This window comes from Apostichopus japonicus, chromosome 17 (assembly GCF_037975245.1).
Source record: "Apostichopus japonicus isolate 1M-3 chromosome 17, ASM3797524v1, whole genome shotgun sequence".
NCBI lineage: Eukaryota > Metazoa > Echinodermata > Holothuroidea > Aspidochirotida > Stichopodidae > Apostichopus > Apostichopus japonicus.
Window position 1 is genome coordinate 124,882 of NC_092577.1, and position 21,577 is coordinate 146,458.

General features: G+C 37.2%; 2 protein-coding genes and 1 long non-coding RNA gene across 3 annotated transcripts; 1 reads left to right on the forward strand and 2 right to left on the reverse strand.

Annotated features, from left to right (window-relative positions):
* Positions 1-355: 355 nt before the first annotated feature.
* LOC139984283 (mediator of RNA polymerase II transcription subunit 30-like) lies at positions 356-14,765 on the forward strand. The gene is made up of 5 exons (XM_071998130.1): positions 356-498; positions 3,942-4,088; positions 7,426-7,584; positions 10,040-10,147; positions 14,612-14,765. The coding sequence occupies exons 2-5, from the start codon at positions 3,957-3,959 to the stop codon at positions 14,717-14,719; spliced, it is 507 nt and encodes a 168-aa protein (XP_071854231.1). The 5' UTR covers positions 356-498; positions 3,942-3,956; the 3' UTR covers positions 14,720-14,765.
* On the reverse strand, positions 935-1,801 carry LOC139984503 (uncharacterized). Its single transcript, XM_071998417.1, has one exon. The coding sequence runs from the start codon at positions 1,799-1,801 to the stop codon at positions 935-937; it is 867 nt and encodes a 288-aa protein (XP_071854518.1).
* Positions 14,645-18,624, reverse strand: LOC139984284 (uncharacterized). Its single transcript, XR_011799031.1, has 3 exons — positions 17,002-18,624; positions 14,864-16,914; positions 14,645-14,714 (listed from the first exon to the last, which is right to left on the reverse strand). It is a non-coding gene; the product is annotated as an uncharacterized lncRNA (long non-coding RNA).
* Between the last annotated feature and the right edge of the window lie 2,953 nt (positions 18,625-21,577).

Sequence of the window (21,577 nt, forward strand, 5' to 3'; positions counted from 1 at the left end):
TGGCAAGGAGACTTCCGTTGCTAAGGAACAACGAATCATGTCGTCTGCATCTTGTGTCTATGTACATTTGTGTACAGTCCTTGATAAGCAGCCTGCGTTCAGCTGCAGTTCGATTTGTTTTAAGAAAATTCTCAAAATAACAATTTTGGAATGGAAACATGCGGTGAACATTGAGGAAATGCAACACTTATCTAGATTACATTATTCGCTAAGCTTCAGAAGGAATGTGTAAGCTATGAGATCATGACCAAAGTTATTGTAGTATATCGTTTTAAAGAGAACTATAAGAGTTGAATGCTACATGGGATCACGTCACATGACCTTCCATGGTTTGTACGTTTCTCTATATGCCTTTAGCTTTGCGTACAGTCGGTGGAGATTATTGTACACACCGATGGTTAATCTACGCCATTGAAACGTGCAAGAAACGTATTAACCAGGGAATAAACCGATGCAGACGCCACATATATTCCGAAGCCTTTTCCACCTTCGGTTCTGGTACCTATACACAATCTCAAAAATTCCAAGGAGTATCAAATTGATCTCATGGCATGTGTTGTGTAAATGACAGGAGATACTTCGTCAATTAGGCTAGGCCTACTGTTGAACTATGTTTCTTGTTTGAGCCAGAGATTTCCTTTGTGGCACTAGTCTGACAATGTGTTATCAATATCATAGGCCTACAGTAAAGATAGGCTAGGCCGAACTGGTGGTCAAGTACTTGGCCAAAGTTAAGCAATAAGTACTAATATTAATTTTGTATGAAACTAATTATGTTACGCCTAGTTCAGGTCTCAAGTTTTATGTCAGTGATATTAAATGGCACACGGCGGCAGCCAGACAGGGAGTCGGGGTTCGAAATAAGTCTGTTAAGTCTGGATTTACCTGGACAGCCATCCCCTCAACTTCAGTCAAGTCTGTTTGAAGGAATGGCTCATCGGGATAGGAGGTCTCCACGACCCTTAAAGATCCCACAATCTGCTATACTGTTCTTGAATTTATTGAGTGTCTGGGCTGTCACTGCTTCCTGTGGTAGTGTATTCCATGCCTTCCAAATTCTTTTAAAATAAGAGTTCCTTCGTACTTCCAACCGTACTCTTGAGGGCCTAATTTTCATTGTGTGTCCTCTGGTATTGCTCTCCCTCAAGATGTCCACATAGTTATCAACTTGCATGTTTATACTTCCTTGTGTTATGTTATAAAATGTTATCATGTCTTGACGAAGGTGGCGTTGCTCTATTGTCATCAGTCTCAACTCTTTCAGTCTCTCTTCATATGTCTTATTTCTCATACCATGGATGATTTTCGTCATTCTCCGCTGTACTCCCTCTAGTAGTTGAATATCCTTTCTCAAGTATGGTTTCCAGACAGGTACATAATAATCTAGGTGAGGCCTAACCAGGGCTTTATATAAATTCAACACCACTTTGCGGTCAAAGTTTGTGAAGTTTCGCTTGATGATGCCTATCATTCTGTTTGCTTTCTTTACCGATTCTGCACACTGTCTGCTGAACTTCATAGATGAGTTGACATACACTCCCAAATCCTTTTCTTCCTCTGTTTCCTGTAATTCCTGATCTCCCATCTTGTACTTGAACTTTGGGTTTGCATGACCGAAATGCATTACTGAACATTTGTCCACGTTGAATTTCATTTGCCATTTCTTTGTCCATATCATCAACTTAATCAGATCCTGTTGTAATTTTTGCTGATCTCCTATATTTCTGATTGGGCACATCACTTTCGTGTCATCAGCAAATTTGCTGATTTCAGATTGCATTCCGATGTCCAAGTCGTTCATATAAATTGTAAAACACACAGGTCCCAACACTGATCCCTGTACCACCGAACTTATCACCTCTGTCCATTGGGATACTTCCCCACTTAATACTACTCTCTGTTGTCGGTTGCACAACCATTCTTCAATCCAGTTCAATATTAGGCCATCAATTCCATGTACTCTTAGTTTTGTAATCAACCGTCTATGTGGAACCGTGTCAAATGCTTTTAAATAAGCGGGAGTGACGGGCGATTCGCCCTCGCAGGTGCTAAGAAAGCCCTCCTAAAGCACAATTGCGAGGGCGAAAAAGAAAAGAGAAATATAAGAAAATCACCCACGTAATATCAGGTGTCTGTGTAAAATAAAGTGTGACATGGTTTTGCCTTGGCTAGGGTTAACAGTAGCAGCGCAAATAGTTCTCACAGCCCCGCATAAAATTTGAAGCAGTGCAGGAGGGTCGCGCACAATCACCCGGAACTTCTCGCACAGTCACTGGCAAATTAAGGCCTCCACTAAGCAATTTCAGTACCAGCGACAATAACCTAAAATCCCCACAAATCTCCGACCACATGGTATCCTAACTTCACACTTTGTGAACATGGAAATCTAACCTAGCCATCTGTTTATTCGCTCAAGTTGTGTCGCAAATAATAAATCAAAATATCCATGAAATACTGCAACCTTTGACCACATGTTAGCCTAACAACCACACTAAGTCAATGGGAAATGTAGCCAAACCATCGGTTTGCAACAAAAAAAAAAACTGCGTAGCTTTGTTTACAACTTTCAATTTGCTGGAAATCGGCAGTTGTTTGGAAGATATGTGCTATGTCTTAAAGAGGGAATGTTGTATTTTACGTACACAGTTGCTGTTGCTATGGATTGAAGGTTTTAACTTTGATTACTTTTTAGCGGTATAATGGTTTCTTATTTGGTGGTGAGTGATTTTATCCGCACATGAAAAAATACATGATTTAAGGAAAGGGCACCTCCAGCGAAGTAAACCCTTTTCTATTTCAGTTGATGGGTTATTGGTTTTTCGTCATATATTCCGTGGCTTTACTTTATTTGCTAAACGATCGCAAATTTTTGCGATTTAACTTTTAACGAATTTGCTATACGGTTGTAGCACTAGGAAGAGGGTAATTGTGCTTACTTTATCCTGTTGAATGCTTACAACATTTCTGTAAACAGCATATTGAACTTTGGAAAAGAGCCCCCCTAAACCTTCAAAAAGCCCTCTTTAAATACATTAAGAGGGGCGTTTTTAACTTTTCATTTTCCAAAATAGCCCCCCAATGCCAAATCTTAATTCCTACCCTGCAGGGAGTGTTTCGTGTGTAAATCAAATTTCCCCACAAAAAAAAAAAACGGGAATATAACCGAACACGCACATCACATGCTCTATGATCACACGCACAGAGCACGTCGGTTGGACTTAACTTGCTGTTTTTTTAATAATTTTAAAAAAAGAACTTGCTGTTGTTAGTTACATTTTCAACATTAACCCTATAAGCCTAACCACCCCTATAACAACCCATCAAACTCAAAGAGGCATTTTTGGTTGAATATTGTTCTGTTCAAATAGTATTGGCATGGATTGAGGACTACTCCAGTAAACTGATAAGGGTTAACAGTTACATGAGATACCCCCATAATCAGAGTCTTTCCATACATTTATGAGTTGAGTTACCATAATGATGGTTGATTTTGCTAAGGGTGAGGAAGGATTTGAATAAGAGTAGGGGTTAAATAATTCTATTTCACAAGAAGGAAAGCAAAGTGAGAGAGACTACCTTCTACTGTTCTGCTTCATTAAAACAGCCGCCAGGACCTGGGACAGAAATTGTTTCATGATGTTTATTCTTTATTGCCTTGGTGCCCTTCGTAAAGATGCAAGTTGGCCTTGGTGCCATTCCTCATGGCCTTGGTGCCCTTTAAAATTTTGCCCCATTGAAGGCCAAAGTGGCCTTGCCCTAAAAATTGTGAAATTTGAGGCCTGCTAGTTAATGATGAAGGACACGTAGAGCTGGGCCTCTCCATCTTGGGGTGTGTGTATCCACTTGAACATTTGGAGGAGACAGCAGGTGAAAATGATCTCCAGACAAAGTCATAATATGGACACAATATTCCTAACAGTGACGATCTTCTTGTTTTCAAGTTTCCAGAGTTTAAGATGTCAGGTCCACAGAGTGGGAGTAGTTCCAGAGAAGTCACACCATTAGTTCTTTGTAAGATGGGACAAGCTACAGTTCAGGAGATTGTCAATAGAACTCAAGACCTCTTTGCTACTTTGCAGTCATTACAGGTTTGAAGAATTTTCTTACAGCATCTGACATCTGTGTGCTTTCTCAATAGGGTGTAGAATATTTGTTTGTTTCAATGTGTTTATATTTTATACAGCAGTGAGTGTTTGCCATGTGTTCTAATGCTGGTTATTATTCTTTACCCTCATATATCTCATCATGAAAGTTAAAGATTGGTGGGTGGTGATTCCGTTTAGTTTGTATCATATGATGACTGAATATTGAACATGTATGGATAACCAATCGAAAATGTGCTGAATCAATCAATAATGTGTTGACTAGACATTGTATAGGCTCAAGTGCCCTACATTGTGTAGCTTCCAATGCCTTACATTGTATAGCTTCCATGCCTTACATTATATAGAGCTCTTCCAATGCCTTACATTGTATAGCTTGTAATGCCTTACATTGTATAGCTTCTAATGCCTTACATTGTGCAGCTTCCAATGCCTTACATATAGCTTATAATGCCTTACATTGTGCAGCTTCCAATGCTTTACATTGTGTAGCTTCTAATGCCTTACATTGTGTAGCTTCTAATGCCTTACATTGTGCAGCTTCCAATGCCTTACATTGTATAGCTTCCATGCCTTACATTATATAGAGCTCTTCCAATGCCTTACATTGTATAGCTTCCAATGCCTTACATTGTATAGCTTATAATGCCTTACATTTTATAGCTTGTAATGCCTTACATTGTGTAGCTTCTAATGCCTTACATTGTGTAGCTTCCAATGCCTTACATTGTGCAGCTTCCAATGCCTTACTGCTCTTCCAATGCCTTACATTGTATAGCTTCTAATGCCTTACATTGTGCAGCTTCCAATGCCTTACTGCTCTTCCAATGCCTTACATTGAATAGCTTCTAATGCTTTACATTGTGCAGCTTCTAATGCCTTACATTGTGCAGCTTCTAATGCCCTACATTGTGCAGCTTCCAATGCCTTACTGCTCTTCCAATGCCTTACATTGTATAGCTTCTAATGCCTTACATTGTGCAGCTTCCAATGCCTTACATATAGCTTATAATGCCTTAGATTGTGTAGCTTCTAATGCCTTACATTGTATCTATAACTTCTAATGCCTTACATTGTGCAGCTTCCAATGCCTTACATTGTATTCCAGCTTCCGATGCCTTACATTATGTAGCTTCTAATGCCTTATGTTGTATAGCTTCCAATGCCTTATACTGTATAGCTTCTAATGCCTTACATTTTTTAGCTTATAATGCCTTGCATTGTGTAGCTTCCAATGCCTTATTGTATAGCTTCCAATGCCTTACATTATATAGAGCTCTTTCAATGCCTTACATTGTGCAGCTTCTAATGCCTTACATTGTGTAGCTTCTAATGCCTTACATTGTGTAGCTTCCAATGCCTTACATTGTATAGCTTCCAATGCCTTAAATTATATAGAGCTCTTTCAATGCCTTACATTGTGCAGCTTCTAATGCCTTACATTGTGCAGCTTCTAATGCCCTACATTGTGCAGCTTCCAATGCCTTACTGCTCTTCCAATGCCTTACATTGTATAGCTTCTAATGCCTTACATTGTGCAGCTTCCAATGCCTTACATATAGCTTCTAATGCCTTACATTGTGTAGCTTTCAATGCCTTACATTGTGTAGCTTCCAATGCCTTACATTGTGTAGCTTCCAATGCCTTACATTGTGCAGCTTCCAATGCCTTACATTGTATAGCTTCTAATGCCTTACATTTAATAGCTTATAATGCCTTACATTGTATAGCTTCCAATGCTTTACATTATATAGAGCTCTTCCAATGCCTAACATTGTGCAGCTTCTAATGCCTTACATTTTATAGCTTCCAATGTCTTACATTATGCAGCTTCCAATGTCTTACATTGTGTAGCTTCCAATGCCTTACATTGTGTAGCTTACAATGCCTTACATTGTGTAGCTTCCAATGCCTTACATTGTATAGCTTCCAATGCCTTACATTGTATAGCTTCTAATGCCTTACATTTTATAGCTTCCAATGTCTTACATTATGCAGCTTCCAATGTCTTACATTGTGTAGCTTACAATGCCTTACATTGTATAGCTTCCAATGCATTACATTGTATAGCTTCCAATGCCTTACATTGTGTAGCTTCCAATGCCTTACATTGTATAGCTTCTAATGCCTTACATTTTATAGCTTCCAATGTCTTACATTATGCAGCTTCCAATGTCTTACATTATGCAGCTTCCAATGCCTAACATTGTGCAGCTTCTAATGCCTTACATTGTATAGCTTCCAATGCCTTACATTGTATAGCTTCCAATGCCTTACATTGTGTAGCTTCCAATGTCTTACATTGTGTAGCTTCCAATGCCTTACATTGTGTAGCTTCCAATGTCTTACATTGTGTAGCTTCCAATGTCTTACATTGTGTAGCTTCCAATGCCTTACATTGTGCAGCTTCCAATGCCTTACATTGTGTAGCTTCTAATGCCCTACATTGTGTAGCTTCCAATGCCTTTCACATCACATACTGTACTTTACCTAGTTACACTGTACACTTGCATTACACTAGAGATGTTTGGTTTAGGATTTAGAATTGCTTTTATGAATTTAAGCTATATTATCAGCGTGCTAAGGAACATACTTTAATAATTTTACGTTAAACTCTGTACTGTGCATGATGGATAGTATTAGCAATGCTACCACAGTACTCCTCCAGTATTGAAGTCACTGTGATATGTTCTATGATGGTACAGTATACAGTAAATTATATAGTAAGGCCATTAATGTTCTTTTTAAGGATAGTGCTCAGTGATGATGATCTCACTGAATTTGATCAGTGGTTTATTTCTCTCCTTCAACTATGTGATATCATCAATGGTTTAACAAGATTAGAAATAGAATTATACTTGTAAAGGTTGGGAGCCAAACTGCTCCAAGCAAGAAAAAATGTCCCAAATTTTGTGCATGCGTTGAAGTGAACTGTATAATTCCACTAAATGTGGGAATAATCCACAAAAGTGTCTCAAAATACAAAATTTATGTTTCACTATGCCTAGTTTGGTCATTTTCGTTAAGGCTTTGTATTTTAAAACTGCGGTTGAAAAAGAGGATACAATTTGACTAACAAAGTAACAAACATGGCAACTACAGTGTCTATCTGTGCAGCTACATACATTTTACACAGTAGTGAATTTAGGGGACACATGAAGTCACTGTACACCACCATACTACTCTGGTGTTTATGTCACTGGTGGGAAATGAAGTGCAAGATTGTCATCAGTACACCTAGTGATCGTGATGCTGACAAACATTCAATAATGGACTAGTGTATGAGAGTGTCATGGTGAGTTTGTTGATTTAACTTATACAGGTTCCTAATGGTGCAAGTGTAACAGTGCAGTCATACAAGGAGAAGCAAGACAAACTGAAGGACATCATCAAGAGCATTACAACATCCTTCAAGTCTCTACGAGCCCTATATGACAGATGTAACCAAATAGTTATCTCCTTGGAACAGAACAATCCCCAAGTAAGTACATGCTTTAAAAAAAACTCTATTAATGTCATACTGGCCAACTAATCAACACAAGCTATAGGATTGATTTAGTGATGTCAGTGTAAACTGAGAACATTGGTATTCTCCATAGAAGCTAACATTTTAGATGAATGGTAAGAACTAGCACCTAATGTACATGGTGGTTACTGTAGCTGCCCAGCTTACACTTTATAGGATGGTGCTAGCATAGGGCCTAGGGGAGTGATCTGCAATTAAAAATACCAGTTGTTGAGATGGATGGTACTAGCACCTAATGTACATGGTGGTTACTGTAGCTGCCGAGCTTACACTTTATAGGATGGTGCTAGCATAGGGCCTAGGGGAGTGATCTGCAATTAAAAATACCATTTGTTGAGATGGATGGTACTAGCACCTAATGTACATGGTGGTTACTGTAGCTGCCCAGCTTACACTTTATCGGATGGTGCTAGCATAGGGCCTAGGGGAGTGATCTGCAATTAAAAATACCAGTTGTTGAGATGGATGGTACTAGCACCTAATGTACATGGTGGTTACTGTAGCTGCCCAGCTTACACTTTATAGGATGGTGCTAGCATAGGGCCTAGGGGAGTGATCTGCAATTAAAAATACCAGTTGTTGAGATGGATGGTACTAGCACCTAATGTACATGGTGGTTACTGTAGCTGCCGAGCTTACACTTTATAGGATGGTGCTAGCATAGGGCCTAGGGGAGTGATCTGCAATTAAAAATACCATTTGTTGAGATGGATGGTACTAGCACCTAATGTACATGGTGGTTACTGTAGCTGCCCAGCTTACACTTTATAGGATGGTGCTAGCATAGGGCCTAGGGGAGTGATCTGCAATTAAAAATACCAGTTGTTGAGATGGATGGTACTAGCACCTAATGTACATGGTGGTTACTGTAGCTGCCGAGCTTACACTTTATAGGATGGTGCTAGCATAGGGCCTAGGGGAGTGATCTGCAATTAAAAATACCATTTGTTGAGATGGATGGTACTAGCACCTAATGTACATGGTGGTTACTGTAGCTGCCCAGCTTACACTTTATAGGATGGTGCTAGCATAGGGCCTAGGGGAGTGATCTGCAATTAAAAATACCAGTTGTTGAGATGGATGGTACTAGAAACTAATGTACATGGTGGTTACTGTAGCTGCCCAGCTTACACTTTATAGGATGGTGCTAGCATAGGGCCTGGGGGATTGATCTGCAATTAAAAATACCATTTGTTGAGATGGATGGTACTAGCACCTAATGTACATGGTGGTTACTGTAGCTGCCCAGCTTACACTTTATAGGATGGTGCTAGCATAGGGCCTAGGGGAGTGATCTGCAATTAAAAATACCATTTGTTGAGATGGATGGTACTAGCACCTAATGTACATGGTGGTTACTGTAGCTGCCCAGCTTACACTTTATAGGATGGTGCTAGCATAGGGCCTAGGGGAGTGATCTGCAATTAAAAATACCAGTTGTTGAGATGGATGGTACTAGCACCTAATGTACATGGTGGTTACTGTAGCTGCCCAGCTTACACTTTATAGGATGGTGCTAGCATAGGGCCTAGGGGAGTGATCTGCAATTAAAAATACCATTTGTTGAGATGGATGGTACTAGCACCTAATGTACATGGTGGTTACTGTAGCTGCCCAGCTTACACTTTATAGGATGGTGCTAGCATAGGGCCTAGGGGAGTGATCTGCAATTAAAAATACCAGTTGTTGAGATGGATGGTACTAGCACCTACTGTAATGTACATGGTGGTTACTGTAGCTGCCCAGCTTACACTTTATAGGATGGTGCTAGCATAGGGCCTGGGGGATTGATCTGCAATTAAAAATACCAGTTGTTGAGATGGATGGTACTAGCAACTTTTGTACATGGTGGTTACTGTAGCTGCCCAGCTTACACTTTATAGGATGGTGCTAGCATAGGGCCTGGGGGATTGATCTGCAATTAAAAATACCAGTTGTTGAGATGGATGGTACTAGCAACTTTTGTACATGGTGGTTACTGTAGCTGCCCAGCTTACACTTTATAGGATGGTGCTAGCATAGGGCCTGGGGGAGTGATCTGCAATTAAAAATACCAGTTGTTGAGATGGATGGTACTAGCAACTAAGGTACATGGTGGTTACTCGGCTGTTACTGGGTTAAGGGCTAAGGGGAACGATTATCAGTCAAGTTTCAATTTAGTTTGTATGGTAACATTGCTGATGGTGCTAGCAAAAGGAACTAGTGGAATGTTTTCCAGTCTAGTTTTAAATTTGTTAAATGGTATATGGCTGCCTAGGTTTATGTATTTTTGATGAATGATACAAAATTAGTATAAGGCTGTCAGAGTATAAAAAGTTCTGTTGCTCAATTCAGTATGTTGACATCTTCCATGTTGTATTAGATGAATCCAACTTAAGGTTATCTTGAACATGGTTGACTTTGTTTTTAGGATTATATTCCACTAGTCGGAGGTCCTACAAACTGGTCAGATCTCATATCATCTGGTTACAAGGAACGGGCTCAACATCTTGGGGAAGAGAAGAAAGAACTGATAGAGGTAATAATATACAAACGACCTTAAATTATAATGAAAGACCTTAAAATGATATATAAAAGACCTTGAAATAATATGTAAAAGACCTTAAAATAATATATAAAAGAACCTAAAATAATATATAAAAGACCCTAAAATAATATATGAAAGTCCTTATAATAATATATAAAAAGTCCTTAAAATATGTAGCATTCAAACAAAGAAGCTGAAGATGGAGCCTGCAGTTCCATCGTTTAGATGTAAGTACTTGTACCTTTCAATGCATGAGGTCTACAGGCTACTAATGTATGGAATGCAGAAAGGGCAAAACCAAACAACAACAACATTTATTACATGATTGATGAATATATTTAAATTCAAATGACGATGAGATGATATATGATGTAATGATGGTATACTATGTGCAACAACATAAATGTCTACAACAGCTACATAAAATAGTTAAACAATGTCGCAAAAGTATACATTAATATCATATTTCAGTATGACGTCATTTATTCTGTAATGTCGTCGTTAATTATTTTAATGAAGGGTAAAGTGCATATGACAACATAATTAGATCTATAACAGCAAAACTCACTCCTTCTGGTTTGAAATTAAGAATAACATCTTCCCCATATCCTAATTCTTGAAGAATGCATCTCCATTTTCTACTTTTAATTCCGTGTTGATTATGCAAACGATGATTCGGTGGGCTTGAAACAATAACTCCCGCTAGCCCAAATAAGAAAACTGAGACTGCTCTGGCCCAAAAAGTATAATTGCGCCATCACTTTGTTGCATGATATTACATTGTCACATGAACTTATGCCGTTGGATGACAATTTGTTTGAAAAGCTATCGCCGTAGCGATCTACTACCTCGATGTGTTATTTCTTTATTACGTTAAGTGAAATAGCGCCCTTATCTCTGTTGTCAGCTTGTTACCAGTGCAGTTTCACATTCCACACTTATGCATAATTACTTGTACCTAAACATGTCATTACTTGTACCTATTAGTGCATTAATAGGCAGGCGACCAATGCATTATGTTCCCCTAACATGTCATTACTTGTACCTATAAGTGTGCATAGGGAGGCGACCAATGCATTATGTTACCAAAACATGTCATTACTTGTACCTATAAGTGTGCATAGGGAGGCGACCAATGCATTATGTTACCTAAACATGTCATTACTTGTACCTATTAGTGCATGGTTAGGCAAGCGACCAATGCATTATGTTACCTAAACATGTCATTATTTGTACCTATAAGTGTGCATAGGGAGGCGACCAATGCATTATGTTCCCCTAACATGTCATTACTTGTACCTATTAGTGCATTGATAGGCAGGCGACCAATGCATTATGTTCCCCTAACATGTCATTACTTGTACCTATTAGTGCATTAATAGGCAGGCGACCAATGCATTATGTTCCCCTAACATGTCATTACTTGTACCTATTAGTGCATTAATAGGCAGGCGACCAATGCATTATGTTCCCCTAACATGTCATTACTTGTACCTATTAGTGCATTAATAGGCAGGCGACCAATGCATTATGTTCCCCTAACATGTCATTACTTGTACCTATTAGTGCATTAATAGGCAGGCGACCAATGCATTATGTTCCCCTAACATGTCATTACTTGTACCTATTAGTGCATTAATAGGCAGGCGACCAATGCATTATGTTACCAAAACATGTCATTACTTGTACCTATAAGTGTGCATAGGGAGGCGACCAATGCATTATGTTACCTAAACATGTCAGTACTTGTACCTATTAGTGCATTAATAGGCAGGCGACCAATGCATTATGTTACCTAAACATGTCATTACTTGTACCTATAAGTGTGCATAGGGAGGCGACCAATGCATTATGTTACCTAAACATGTCATTACTTGTACCTATTAGTGCATTAATAGGCAGGCGACCAATGCATTATGTTCCCCTAACATGTCATTACTTGTACCTATTAGTGCATTAATAGGCAGGCGACCAATGCATTATGTTCCCCTAACATGTCATTACTTGTACCTATTAGTGCATTAATAGGCAGGCGACCAATGCATTATGTTCCCCTAACATGTCATTACTTGTACCTATTAGTGCATTAATAGGCAGGCGACCAATGCATTATGTTCCCCTAACATGTCTTTACTTGTACCTATTAGTGCATTAATAGGCAGGCGACCAATGCATTATGTTACCAAAACATGTCATTACTTGTACCTATAAGTGTGCATAGGGAGGCGACCAATGCATTATGTTACCAAAACATGTCATTACTTGTACCTATAAGTGTGCATAGTGAGGCGACCAATGCATTATGTTACCTAAACATGTCAGTACTTGTACCTATTAGTGCATTAATAGGCAGGCGACCAATGCATTATGTTACCTAAACATGTCATTACTTGTACCTATAAGTGTGCATAGGGAGGCGACCAATGCATTATGTTACCTAAACATGTCATTACTTGTACCTATTAGTGCATTAATAGGCAGGCGACCAATGCATTATGTTACCAAAACATGTCATTACTTGTACCTATAAGTGTGCATAGGGAGGCGACCAATGCATTATGTTACCAAAACATGTCATTACTTGTACCTATAAGTGTGCATAGGGAGGCGACCAATGCATTATGTTACCTAAACATGTCATTACTTGTACCTATAAGGGTGCATATGGAGGCGACCAATGCATTATGTTACCTAAACATGTCATTACTTGTACCTATAAGTGTGCATAGGGAGGCGACCAATGCATTATGTTACCTAAACATGTCATTACTTGTACCTATTGATGCATTAATAGGCAGGCGACCAATGCATTATGTTACCAAAACATGTCATTACTTGTACCTATAAGTGTGCATAGGGAGGCGACCAATGCATTATGTTACCTAAACATGTCATTACTTGTACCTATAAGGGTGCATAGGGAGGCGACCAATGCATTATGTTACCAAAACATGTCATTACTTGTACCTATAAGTGTGCATAGGGAGGCGACCAATGCATTATGTTACCTAAACATGTCATTACTTGTACCTATAAGGGTGCATAGGGAGGCGACCAATGCATTATGTTACCTAAACATGTCATTACTTGTACCTATTAGTGTGCATAGGGAGGCGACCAATGCATTATGTTACCTAAACATGTCATTACTTGTGTGCATAGGCAGGCGACCAATGCATTATGTTCCCCTAACATGTCATTACTTGTACCTATTAGTGCATTAATAGGCAGGCGACCAATGCATTATGTTCCCCTAACATGTCATTACTTGTACCTATAAGTGTGCATAGGGAGGCGACCAATGCATTATGTTACCTAAACATGTCATTACTTGTGTGCATAGGCAGGCGACCAATGCATTATGTTCCCCTAACATGTCATTACTTGTACCTATTAGTGCATTAATAGGCAGGCGACCAATGCATTATGTTACCAAAACATGTCATTACTTGTACCTATAAGTGTGCATAGGGAGGCGACCAATGCATTATGTTACCAAAACATGTCATTACTTGTACCTCATTATATGGCTCAAAATAAGTAACACTTAATACTAACAGCCCTCAAAACATGTAACAGTTACAACACAAACCCTCAAAACATGTAACAATTAATAATAACTCTCAAAACATGTAACAGTTACAAACAAACCTCAAAATAAGTAACACTTAATATTAACAGCCCTCACAATATGTAACAGTTACAACACAAACCCTCAAAACATGTAACAGTTAATAATAACTCTCAAAACATGTAACAGTTACAACACAAACCTCAAAATAAGTAACACTTAATACTAACTGCCCTCAAAATATGTAACAGTTACAACACAAACACTCAAAACATGTAACAATTAATAATAACTCTCAAAACATGTAACAGTTACAACACAAACCTCAAAATAAGTAACACTTAATACTAACAGCCCTCAAAATATGTAACAGTTACAACACAAACCCTCAAAACATGTAACAATTAATAATAACTCTCAAAACATGTAACAGTTACAACACAAACCCTCAAAATAAGTAACACCTAATACTAACAGCCCTCAAAATATGTAACAGTTTAAACACAAACCATCAAAAAGTAATTTTTTATAATAACCCTCAAAACATGTCATTTTTAATAATAACTCTCAAAACATGTCATTTTTAAAAGTAACCCTCAAAAGATGTATAAGTTACAACAAGAACCCTCAAAACATGTGATTTTTAATAATAACCCTCAAAAGATGTAACAGTTCAATACAAACCCTCAAATTCCTCCTCAATTGGTGTAAAATATACAACACAAAACAGAAAACATGTAACAAAAAAAATAAAAGGGTAATTTAAGCACAATATGGCCTAATTCTGATATTTACTGCTAGAATTTTCCACTAGCTGATTTGAAGACCATTTGAGTTACTATGCACAATCATAGTGATAATAAGCCATTCATTTCTTGTTGCAGAAACTTCAAGCTAAAAACAGACAGCTACGACAGGTGATGGAAAGACTCCGACAGCTTGTATGGGACATAAACACCATGATGGCAATGAAGCATACCCACCCATCTTGATGGCAATGAAGCATGCCCACCCATCCTGATGGCAATGAAGCATACCCACCCGTCTTTAGAAACATTAAGATGACACGAGGGTCATGGTATGAATGATATTTGTCTGATGGAAAGATTCCCACAGCTTGTATGGGACATAAACACCATGATGGCAATGAAGCATACCCACCCATCTTGAGAAACATTAAGATGACATCTCTTGTAACACCAGGGTCATGGTATGAATGATATTTGTCTGATGGAAAGACTCCGACAGCTTATATGGGACATAAACACCATGATGGCAATGAAGCATACCCACCCATCTTGATGGCAATGAAGCATGCCCACCCATCCTGATGGCAATGAAGCATACCCACCCGTCTTGAGAAACATTAAGATGACACCAGGGTCATGGTATGAATGATATTTGTCTGATGGAAAGATTCCCACAGCTTGTATGGGACATTAACACCATTATGGCAATGAAGCATACCCACCCATCTTGAGAAACATTAAGATGACATCTCTTGTAACACCAGGGTCATGGTATGAATGATATTTGTCTGATGGAAAGATTCCCACAGCTTATATGGGACATAAACACCATGATGGCAATGAAGCATACCCACCCATCATAAGAAACATTAAGATGATATCTCTTGTAACACCAGGGTCATGGTAAGAATGATATTTACTGTCTGATGGAAAGATTCCCACAGCTTGTATGTGACATAAACACCATGATGGCAATGAAGCATACCCACCCATCATAAGAAACATTTGGATGACATCTCTTGTAACACCAGGGTCATGGTACAAATGATATTTGTCTGATGGAAAGATTCCCACAGCTTATATGGGATATAAACACCATGATGGCAATGAAGCATACCCACCCATCATGAGAAACATTAAGATGGCATCTCTTGTAACACCAGGGTCATGGTACAAATGATATTTGTCTGATGGAAAGATTCCCACAGCTTATATGGGACATGAACACCATGATGGCAATGAAGCATACCCACCCATCATAAGAAACATTAAGGTGACAGCTCTTGTAACACCAGGTCCATGGTATGAATGATATTTACTGTCTGATGGAAAGATTCCAACAATTTGTATGTGAACAATTGGGTAGCTCATTAATAAATTTCTTCTTTTTGAAGGAGCGTCATTCCTTTGAATTTTAATTAAATAAACTCAGCAGTTTGGCTAGGCACATGTTGAATTGGAACAAAGCCTCTTGTTTTTTTTATTTATAGTAATGAAAGTTGAAAGGACATTGTAAAAGATTTGTTTATGTTGTTCAGCTGTTAATCTGTGATGGTCAGTTGATGGTATGTTCTAATATTAGTAATGTTAAATAAGTGTATTTGACAAAGTGCACAATTCCACAATAAAATGATCCAAGGTGACAATTTAAAGAAGCAAACATATAAATATTTAAAGCAAAAAACAACCAAAAAGTAAATACTTTAAAGTCTAAAGCAGAAGGACAAGAATAGTAAAAATAAATGACAAGTATATTGATATATACACTATATTATTATTAAATAGATGAGTTTTAAGTCTACACTTTAAAATCTCAACTAATGGGTTTGAACAAACAAAGATTGGTGAATTGTTGACATGCTATGGATCCAGAATAACAAAGAAACAGTCTTAGTATTGACATTTACTTGAACAAGAGTTCTTTACAGCTCTTGTTTGAACAAAGAAATTTAGAATCAGACCTTAACTTATGCTTAGAATATACGACTCAATAAGGTCACACAAATGACCTTATGGCAAGTCAGTTTGATTGCAGTATCCATAGTATGATGCGCACAAATGAGAGGTTTGAGTGATTCGCAGATAAACCATCCAATAACAAATTACATCCATCTAAACCAGAACAATTACAAACATGCACTAACTTAAATAAGAATGACTAACTTACACTTATAAGATAAGGAAGCTGAACAGATATTAGAAATGTGATTTTCCTTTGAAAACTGCAAGTGAAATTAAAACACCTAGATTCCAAGCCCTACACAAAAAAACATTTACAAATTATTCAACAATCTTGATCAGACTGATAGTGAAGAGAAAAAAACAGAAATTCCGAGACCTATAGATCGCAAATTATGTCTCTGACTGGTGGAATAAAAGCAAGAAATGACATGTTCATATAGTCCTTTGTATCGTGAAGACAAGCTGCATGTGTGCCCCTGACATTAATGTGATTAACATTAGCAAGGAATTACATGTCATACAGTCTTCATATCATGAAGACACGGTACTGTACATGTGTGCACCTGACATTAATGTGATTAACATTAGCAAGGAATAACATGTCATACAGTCTTCATATCGTGTAGACAAGCTGCATGTGTGCACCTGACATTAATGTGATTAACATTAGCAAGGAATTACATGTCATACAGTCTTCATATCGTGTAGACAAGCTGCATGTGTGCACCTGACATTAATGTGATAAACATTAGCAAGGAATTACATGTCATACAGTCTTCATATCATGAAGACAAGCTGCATGTGTGCACCTGACATTAATGTGATTAACATTAGCAAGGAATTACATGTCATACAGTCTTCATGAATATCATTCATGACACATTAGAGAGCAGTGACTGCCATGAGCAGAGTGATATGCCTATTGTTATTGGTCATACAAGTAAAACGAATATCGTTCATGACATGTTAGAGAGCAGTGACTGTGCCATGGGCAGAGAAATATGCCTATCAGTGGCGGAGCGTCCATACAGTCAAGGGGGTGGGGGGGCATATGCCCCCCCTGACAGACTCAAATGGACTGCTGGCGCCCTTTTCAGCTTTTTACCACTTTTTACTTATTCGCGATTATTGACCTTTTTATTGCGCTCTCATCTACCTATTGACGTTTGTCACATTATCTGCAAATTAGCAAGGCCCGGAAAGGGTCATTTCCGGCGATCTAGGGAGTATCATTACTCAAAAAATGTCTGTATGCCCTGCGCCAACCTGTGGTGGCGCTCCGCTTAGATAGTGTAGAAAGCGCCCCTACAGACCATTCTCGCCCCCTGACCAATAACCTTAGCTCCGCCACTGATGCCTTGTACTTGTCACACAAATTAAAAGTCAACAAAGTATTCTTTTGAAATGTAACAATATGCCCATGATTTTACCAGAAAACTTAATTATGTTGTTGAAATGAATGCCATCAGTTGCGTATAATGTCATATTAAATACCTCGATCTTCACACCAAAGATCTTACAAACAACATCTACTAACTCAAAAGTCTTCTTTCACGCCATGACTCACAAGCGCACTTGAATAAGTTTGGATATTATTATGACAGCAAACAAATTCTAGAGTCGGGTAAAGTCTGCAATATTTTCAGTGAATGATATTAGTGTAGATAAGTTTGGACAATATCTAGGACACCCCTGACATTGATATGCTGATTTCTTCACTTAGCTTTCTTATCTTTTACAGCATGTTTAATCAATTCTCTGTGTGTTTCACTTAGCTTTCTTATCTTTTACAGCATGTTTCATCAATTCTCTATGTGTTTCACTTAGCTTTCTTATCTTTTACAGCATGGTTAATCAATTCTCTATGTGTTTCACTTAGCTTTCTTATCTTTTACATCATGTTTAATCAATTCTCTATGTGTTTCACTTAGATTTCTTATCGTTTACAGCATGTTTAATCAATTCTCTATGTGTTTCACTTAGATTTCTTATCGTTTACAGCATGTTTAATCAATTCTCTATGTGTTTCACTTAGCTTTCTTATCTTTTACAGCATGTTTAATCAATTCTCTATGTGTTTCACTTAGCTTTCTTATCTTTTACAGCATGTTTAATCAATTCTCTATGTGTTTCACTTAGCTTTCTTATCTTTTACAGCATGTTTCATCAATTCTCTGTGTGTTTCACTTAGCTTTCTTATCTTTTACAGCATGTTTAATCAATTCTCTATGTGTTTCACTTAGCTTTCTTATCTTTTACAGCATGTTTAATCAATTCTCTATGTGTTTCACTTAGCTTTCTTATCTTTTACAGCATGTTAAAATCAATTCTCTGTGTGTTTCACTTAGCTTTCTTATCTTTTACAGCATGTTTAATCAATTCTCTGTGTGTTTCACTTAGCTTTCTTATCTTTTACAGCATGTTTAATCAATTCTCTGTGTGTTTCACTTAGCTTTCTTATCTTTTACAGCATGTTTAATCAATTCTCTATGTGTTTCACTTAGCTTTCTTATCTTTTACAGCATGTTAAAATCAATTCTTTGTGTGTTTCACTTAGCTTTCTTATCTTTTACAGCATGTTTAATCAATTCTCTGTGTGTTTCACTTAGCTTTCTTATCTTTTACAGCATGTTTCATCAATTCTCTGTGTGTTTCACTTAGCTTTCTTATCTTTTACAGCATGTTTCATCAATTCTCTGTGTGTTTCACTTATCTTTCTTATCTTTTACAGCATGTTTAATCAATTCTCTGTGTGTTTCACTTAGCTTTCTTATCTTTTACAGCATGTTTCATCAATTCTCTGTGTGTTTCACTTAGCTTTCTTATCTTTTACAGCATGTTTCATCAATTCTCTGTGTGTTTCACTTAGCTTTCTTATCTTTTACAGCATGTTAAAATCAATTCTCTGTGTGTTTCACTTAGCTTTCTTATCTTTTACAGCATGTTTAATCAATTCTCTGTGTGTTTCACTTAGCTTTCTTATCTTTTACAGCATGTTTAATCAATTCTCTGTGTGTTTCACTTAGCTTTCTTATCTTTTACAGCATGTTTAATCAATTCTCTGTGTGTTTCACTTAGCTTTCTTATCTTTTACAGCATGTTTAATCAATTCTCTGTGTGTTTCACTTAGCTTTCTTATCTTTTACAGCATGTTTAATCAATTCTCTGTGTGTTTCACTTAGCTTTCTTATCTTTTACAGCATGTTTAATCAATTCTCTGTGTGTTTCACTTAGCTTTCTTATCTTTTACAGCATGTTTAATCAATTCTCTGTGTGTTTCACTTATCTTTCTTACCTTTTACAGCATGTTTAATCAATTCTCTGTGTGTTTCACTTAGCTTTCTTATCTTTTACAGCATGTTTCATCAATTCTCTGTGTGTTTCACTTAGCTTTCTTATCTTTTACAGCATGTTTAATCAATTCTCTGTGTGTTTCACTTAGCTTTCTTATCTTTTACAGCATGTTTAATCAATTCTCTGTGTGTTTCACTTTGCTTTCTTATCTTTTACAGCATGGTTAATCAATTCTCTGTGTGTTTCACTTTGCTTTCTTATCTTTTACAGCATGGTTAATCAATTCTCTGTGTGTTTCACTTAGCTTTCTTATCTTTTACAGCATGTTTAATCAATTCTCTGTGTGTTTCACTTAGCTTTCTTATCTTTTACAGCATGTTTAATCAATTCTCTGTGTGTTTCACTTAGCTTTCTTATCTTTTACAGCATGTTTAATCAATTCTCTGTGTGTTTCACTTAGCTTTCTTATCTTTTACAGCATGTTTCATCAGTTCTCTATGTGTTTCACTTAGCTTTCTTATCTTTTACAGCATGTTTCATCAATTCTCTGTGTGTTTCACTTAGCTTTCTTATCTTTTACAGCATGTTTAATCAATTCTCTGTGTGTTTCACTTAGCTTTCTTATCTTTTACAGCATGGTTAATCAATTCTCTGTGTGTTTCACTTAGCTTTCTTATCTTTTACAGCATGTTTCATCAATTCTCTGTGTGTTTCACTTAGCTTTCTTATCTTTTACAGCATGGTTCATCAATTCTCTGTGTGTTTCACTTAGCTTTCTTATCTTTTACAGCATGTTTAATCAATTCTCTGTGTTTCACTTAGCTTTCTTATCTTTTACAGCATGTTTAATCAATTCTCTGTGTGTTTCACTTAGCTTTCTTATCTTTTACAGCATGTTTAATCAATTCTCTGTGTGTTTCACTTAGCTTTCTTATCTTTTACAGCATGTTTAATCAATTCTCTGTGTGTTTCACTTTGCTTTCTTATCTTTTACAGCATGTTTAATCAATTCTCTGTGTGTTTCACTTAGCTTTCTTATCTTTTACAGCATGTTTCATCAATTCTCTGTGTGTTTCACTTAGCTTTCTTATCTTTTACAGCATGTTTCATCAATTCTCTGTGTGTTTCACTTAGCTTTCTTATCTTTTACAGCATGTTTCATCAATTCTCTGTGTGTTTCACTTAGCTTTCTTATCTTTTACAGCATGTTTCATCAATTCTCTGTGTGTTTCACTTAGCTTTCTTATCTTTTACAGCATGTTTAATCAATTCTCTGTGTGTTTCACTTAGCTTTCTTATCTTTTACAGCATGTTTAATCAATTCTCTGTGTGTTTCACTTAGCTTTCTTATCTTTTACAGCATGGTTAATCAATTCTCTGTGTGTTTCACTTAGCTTTCTTATCTTTTACAGCATGTTTCATCAATTCTCTGTGTGTTTCACTTAGCTTTCTTATCTTTTACAGCATGGTTAATCAATTCTCTATGTGTTTCACTTAGCTTTCTTATCTTTTACAGCATGTTTAATCAATTCTCTGTGTTTCACTTAGCTTTCTTATCTTTTACAGCATGTTTAATCAATTCTCTATGTGTTTCACTTAGCTTTCTTATCTTTTACAGCATGGTTAATCAATTCTCTGTGTGTTTCACTTAGCTTTCTTATCTTTTACAGCATGTTTAATCAATTCTCTGTGTTTCACTTAGCTTTCTTATCTTTTACAGCATGTTTCATCAATTCTCTGTGTGTTTCACTTAGCTTTCTTATCTTTTACAGCATGGTTAATCAATTCTCTATGTGTTTCACTTAGCTTTCTTATCTTTTACAGCATGTTTAATCAATTCTCTGT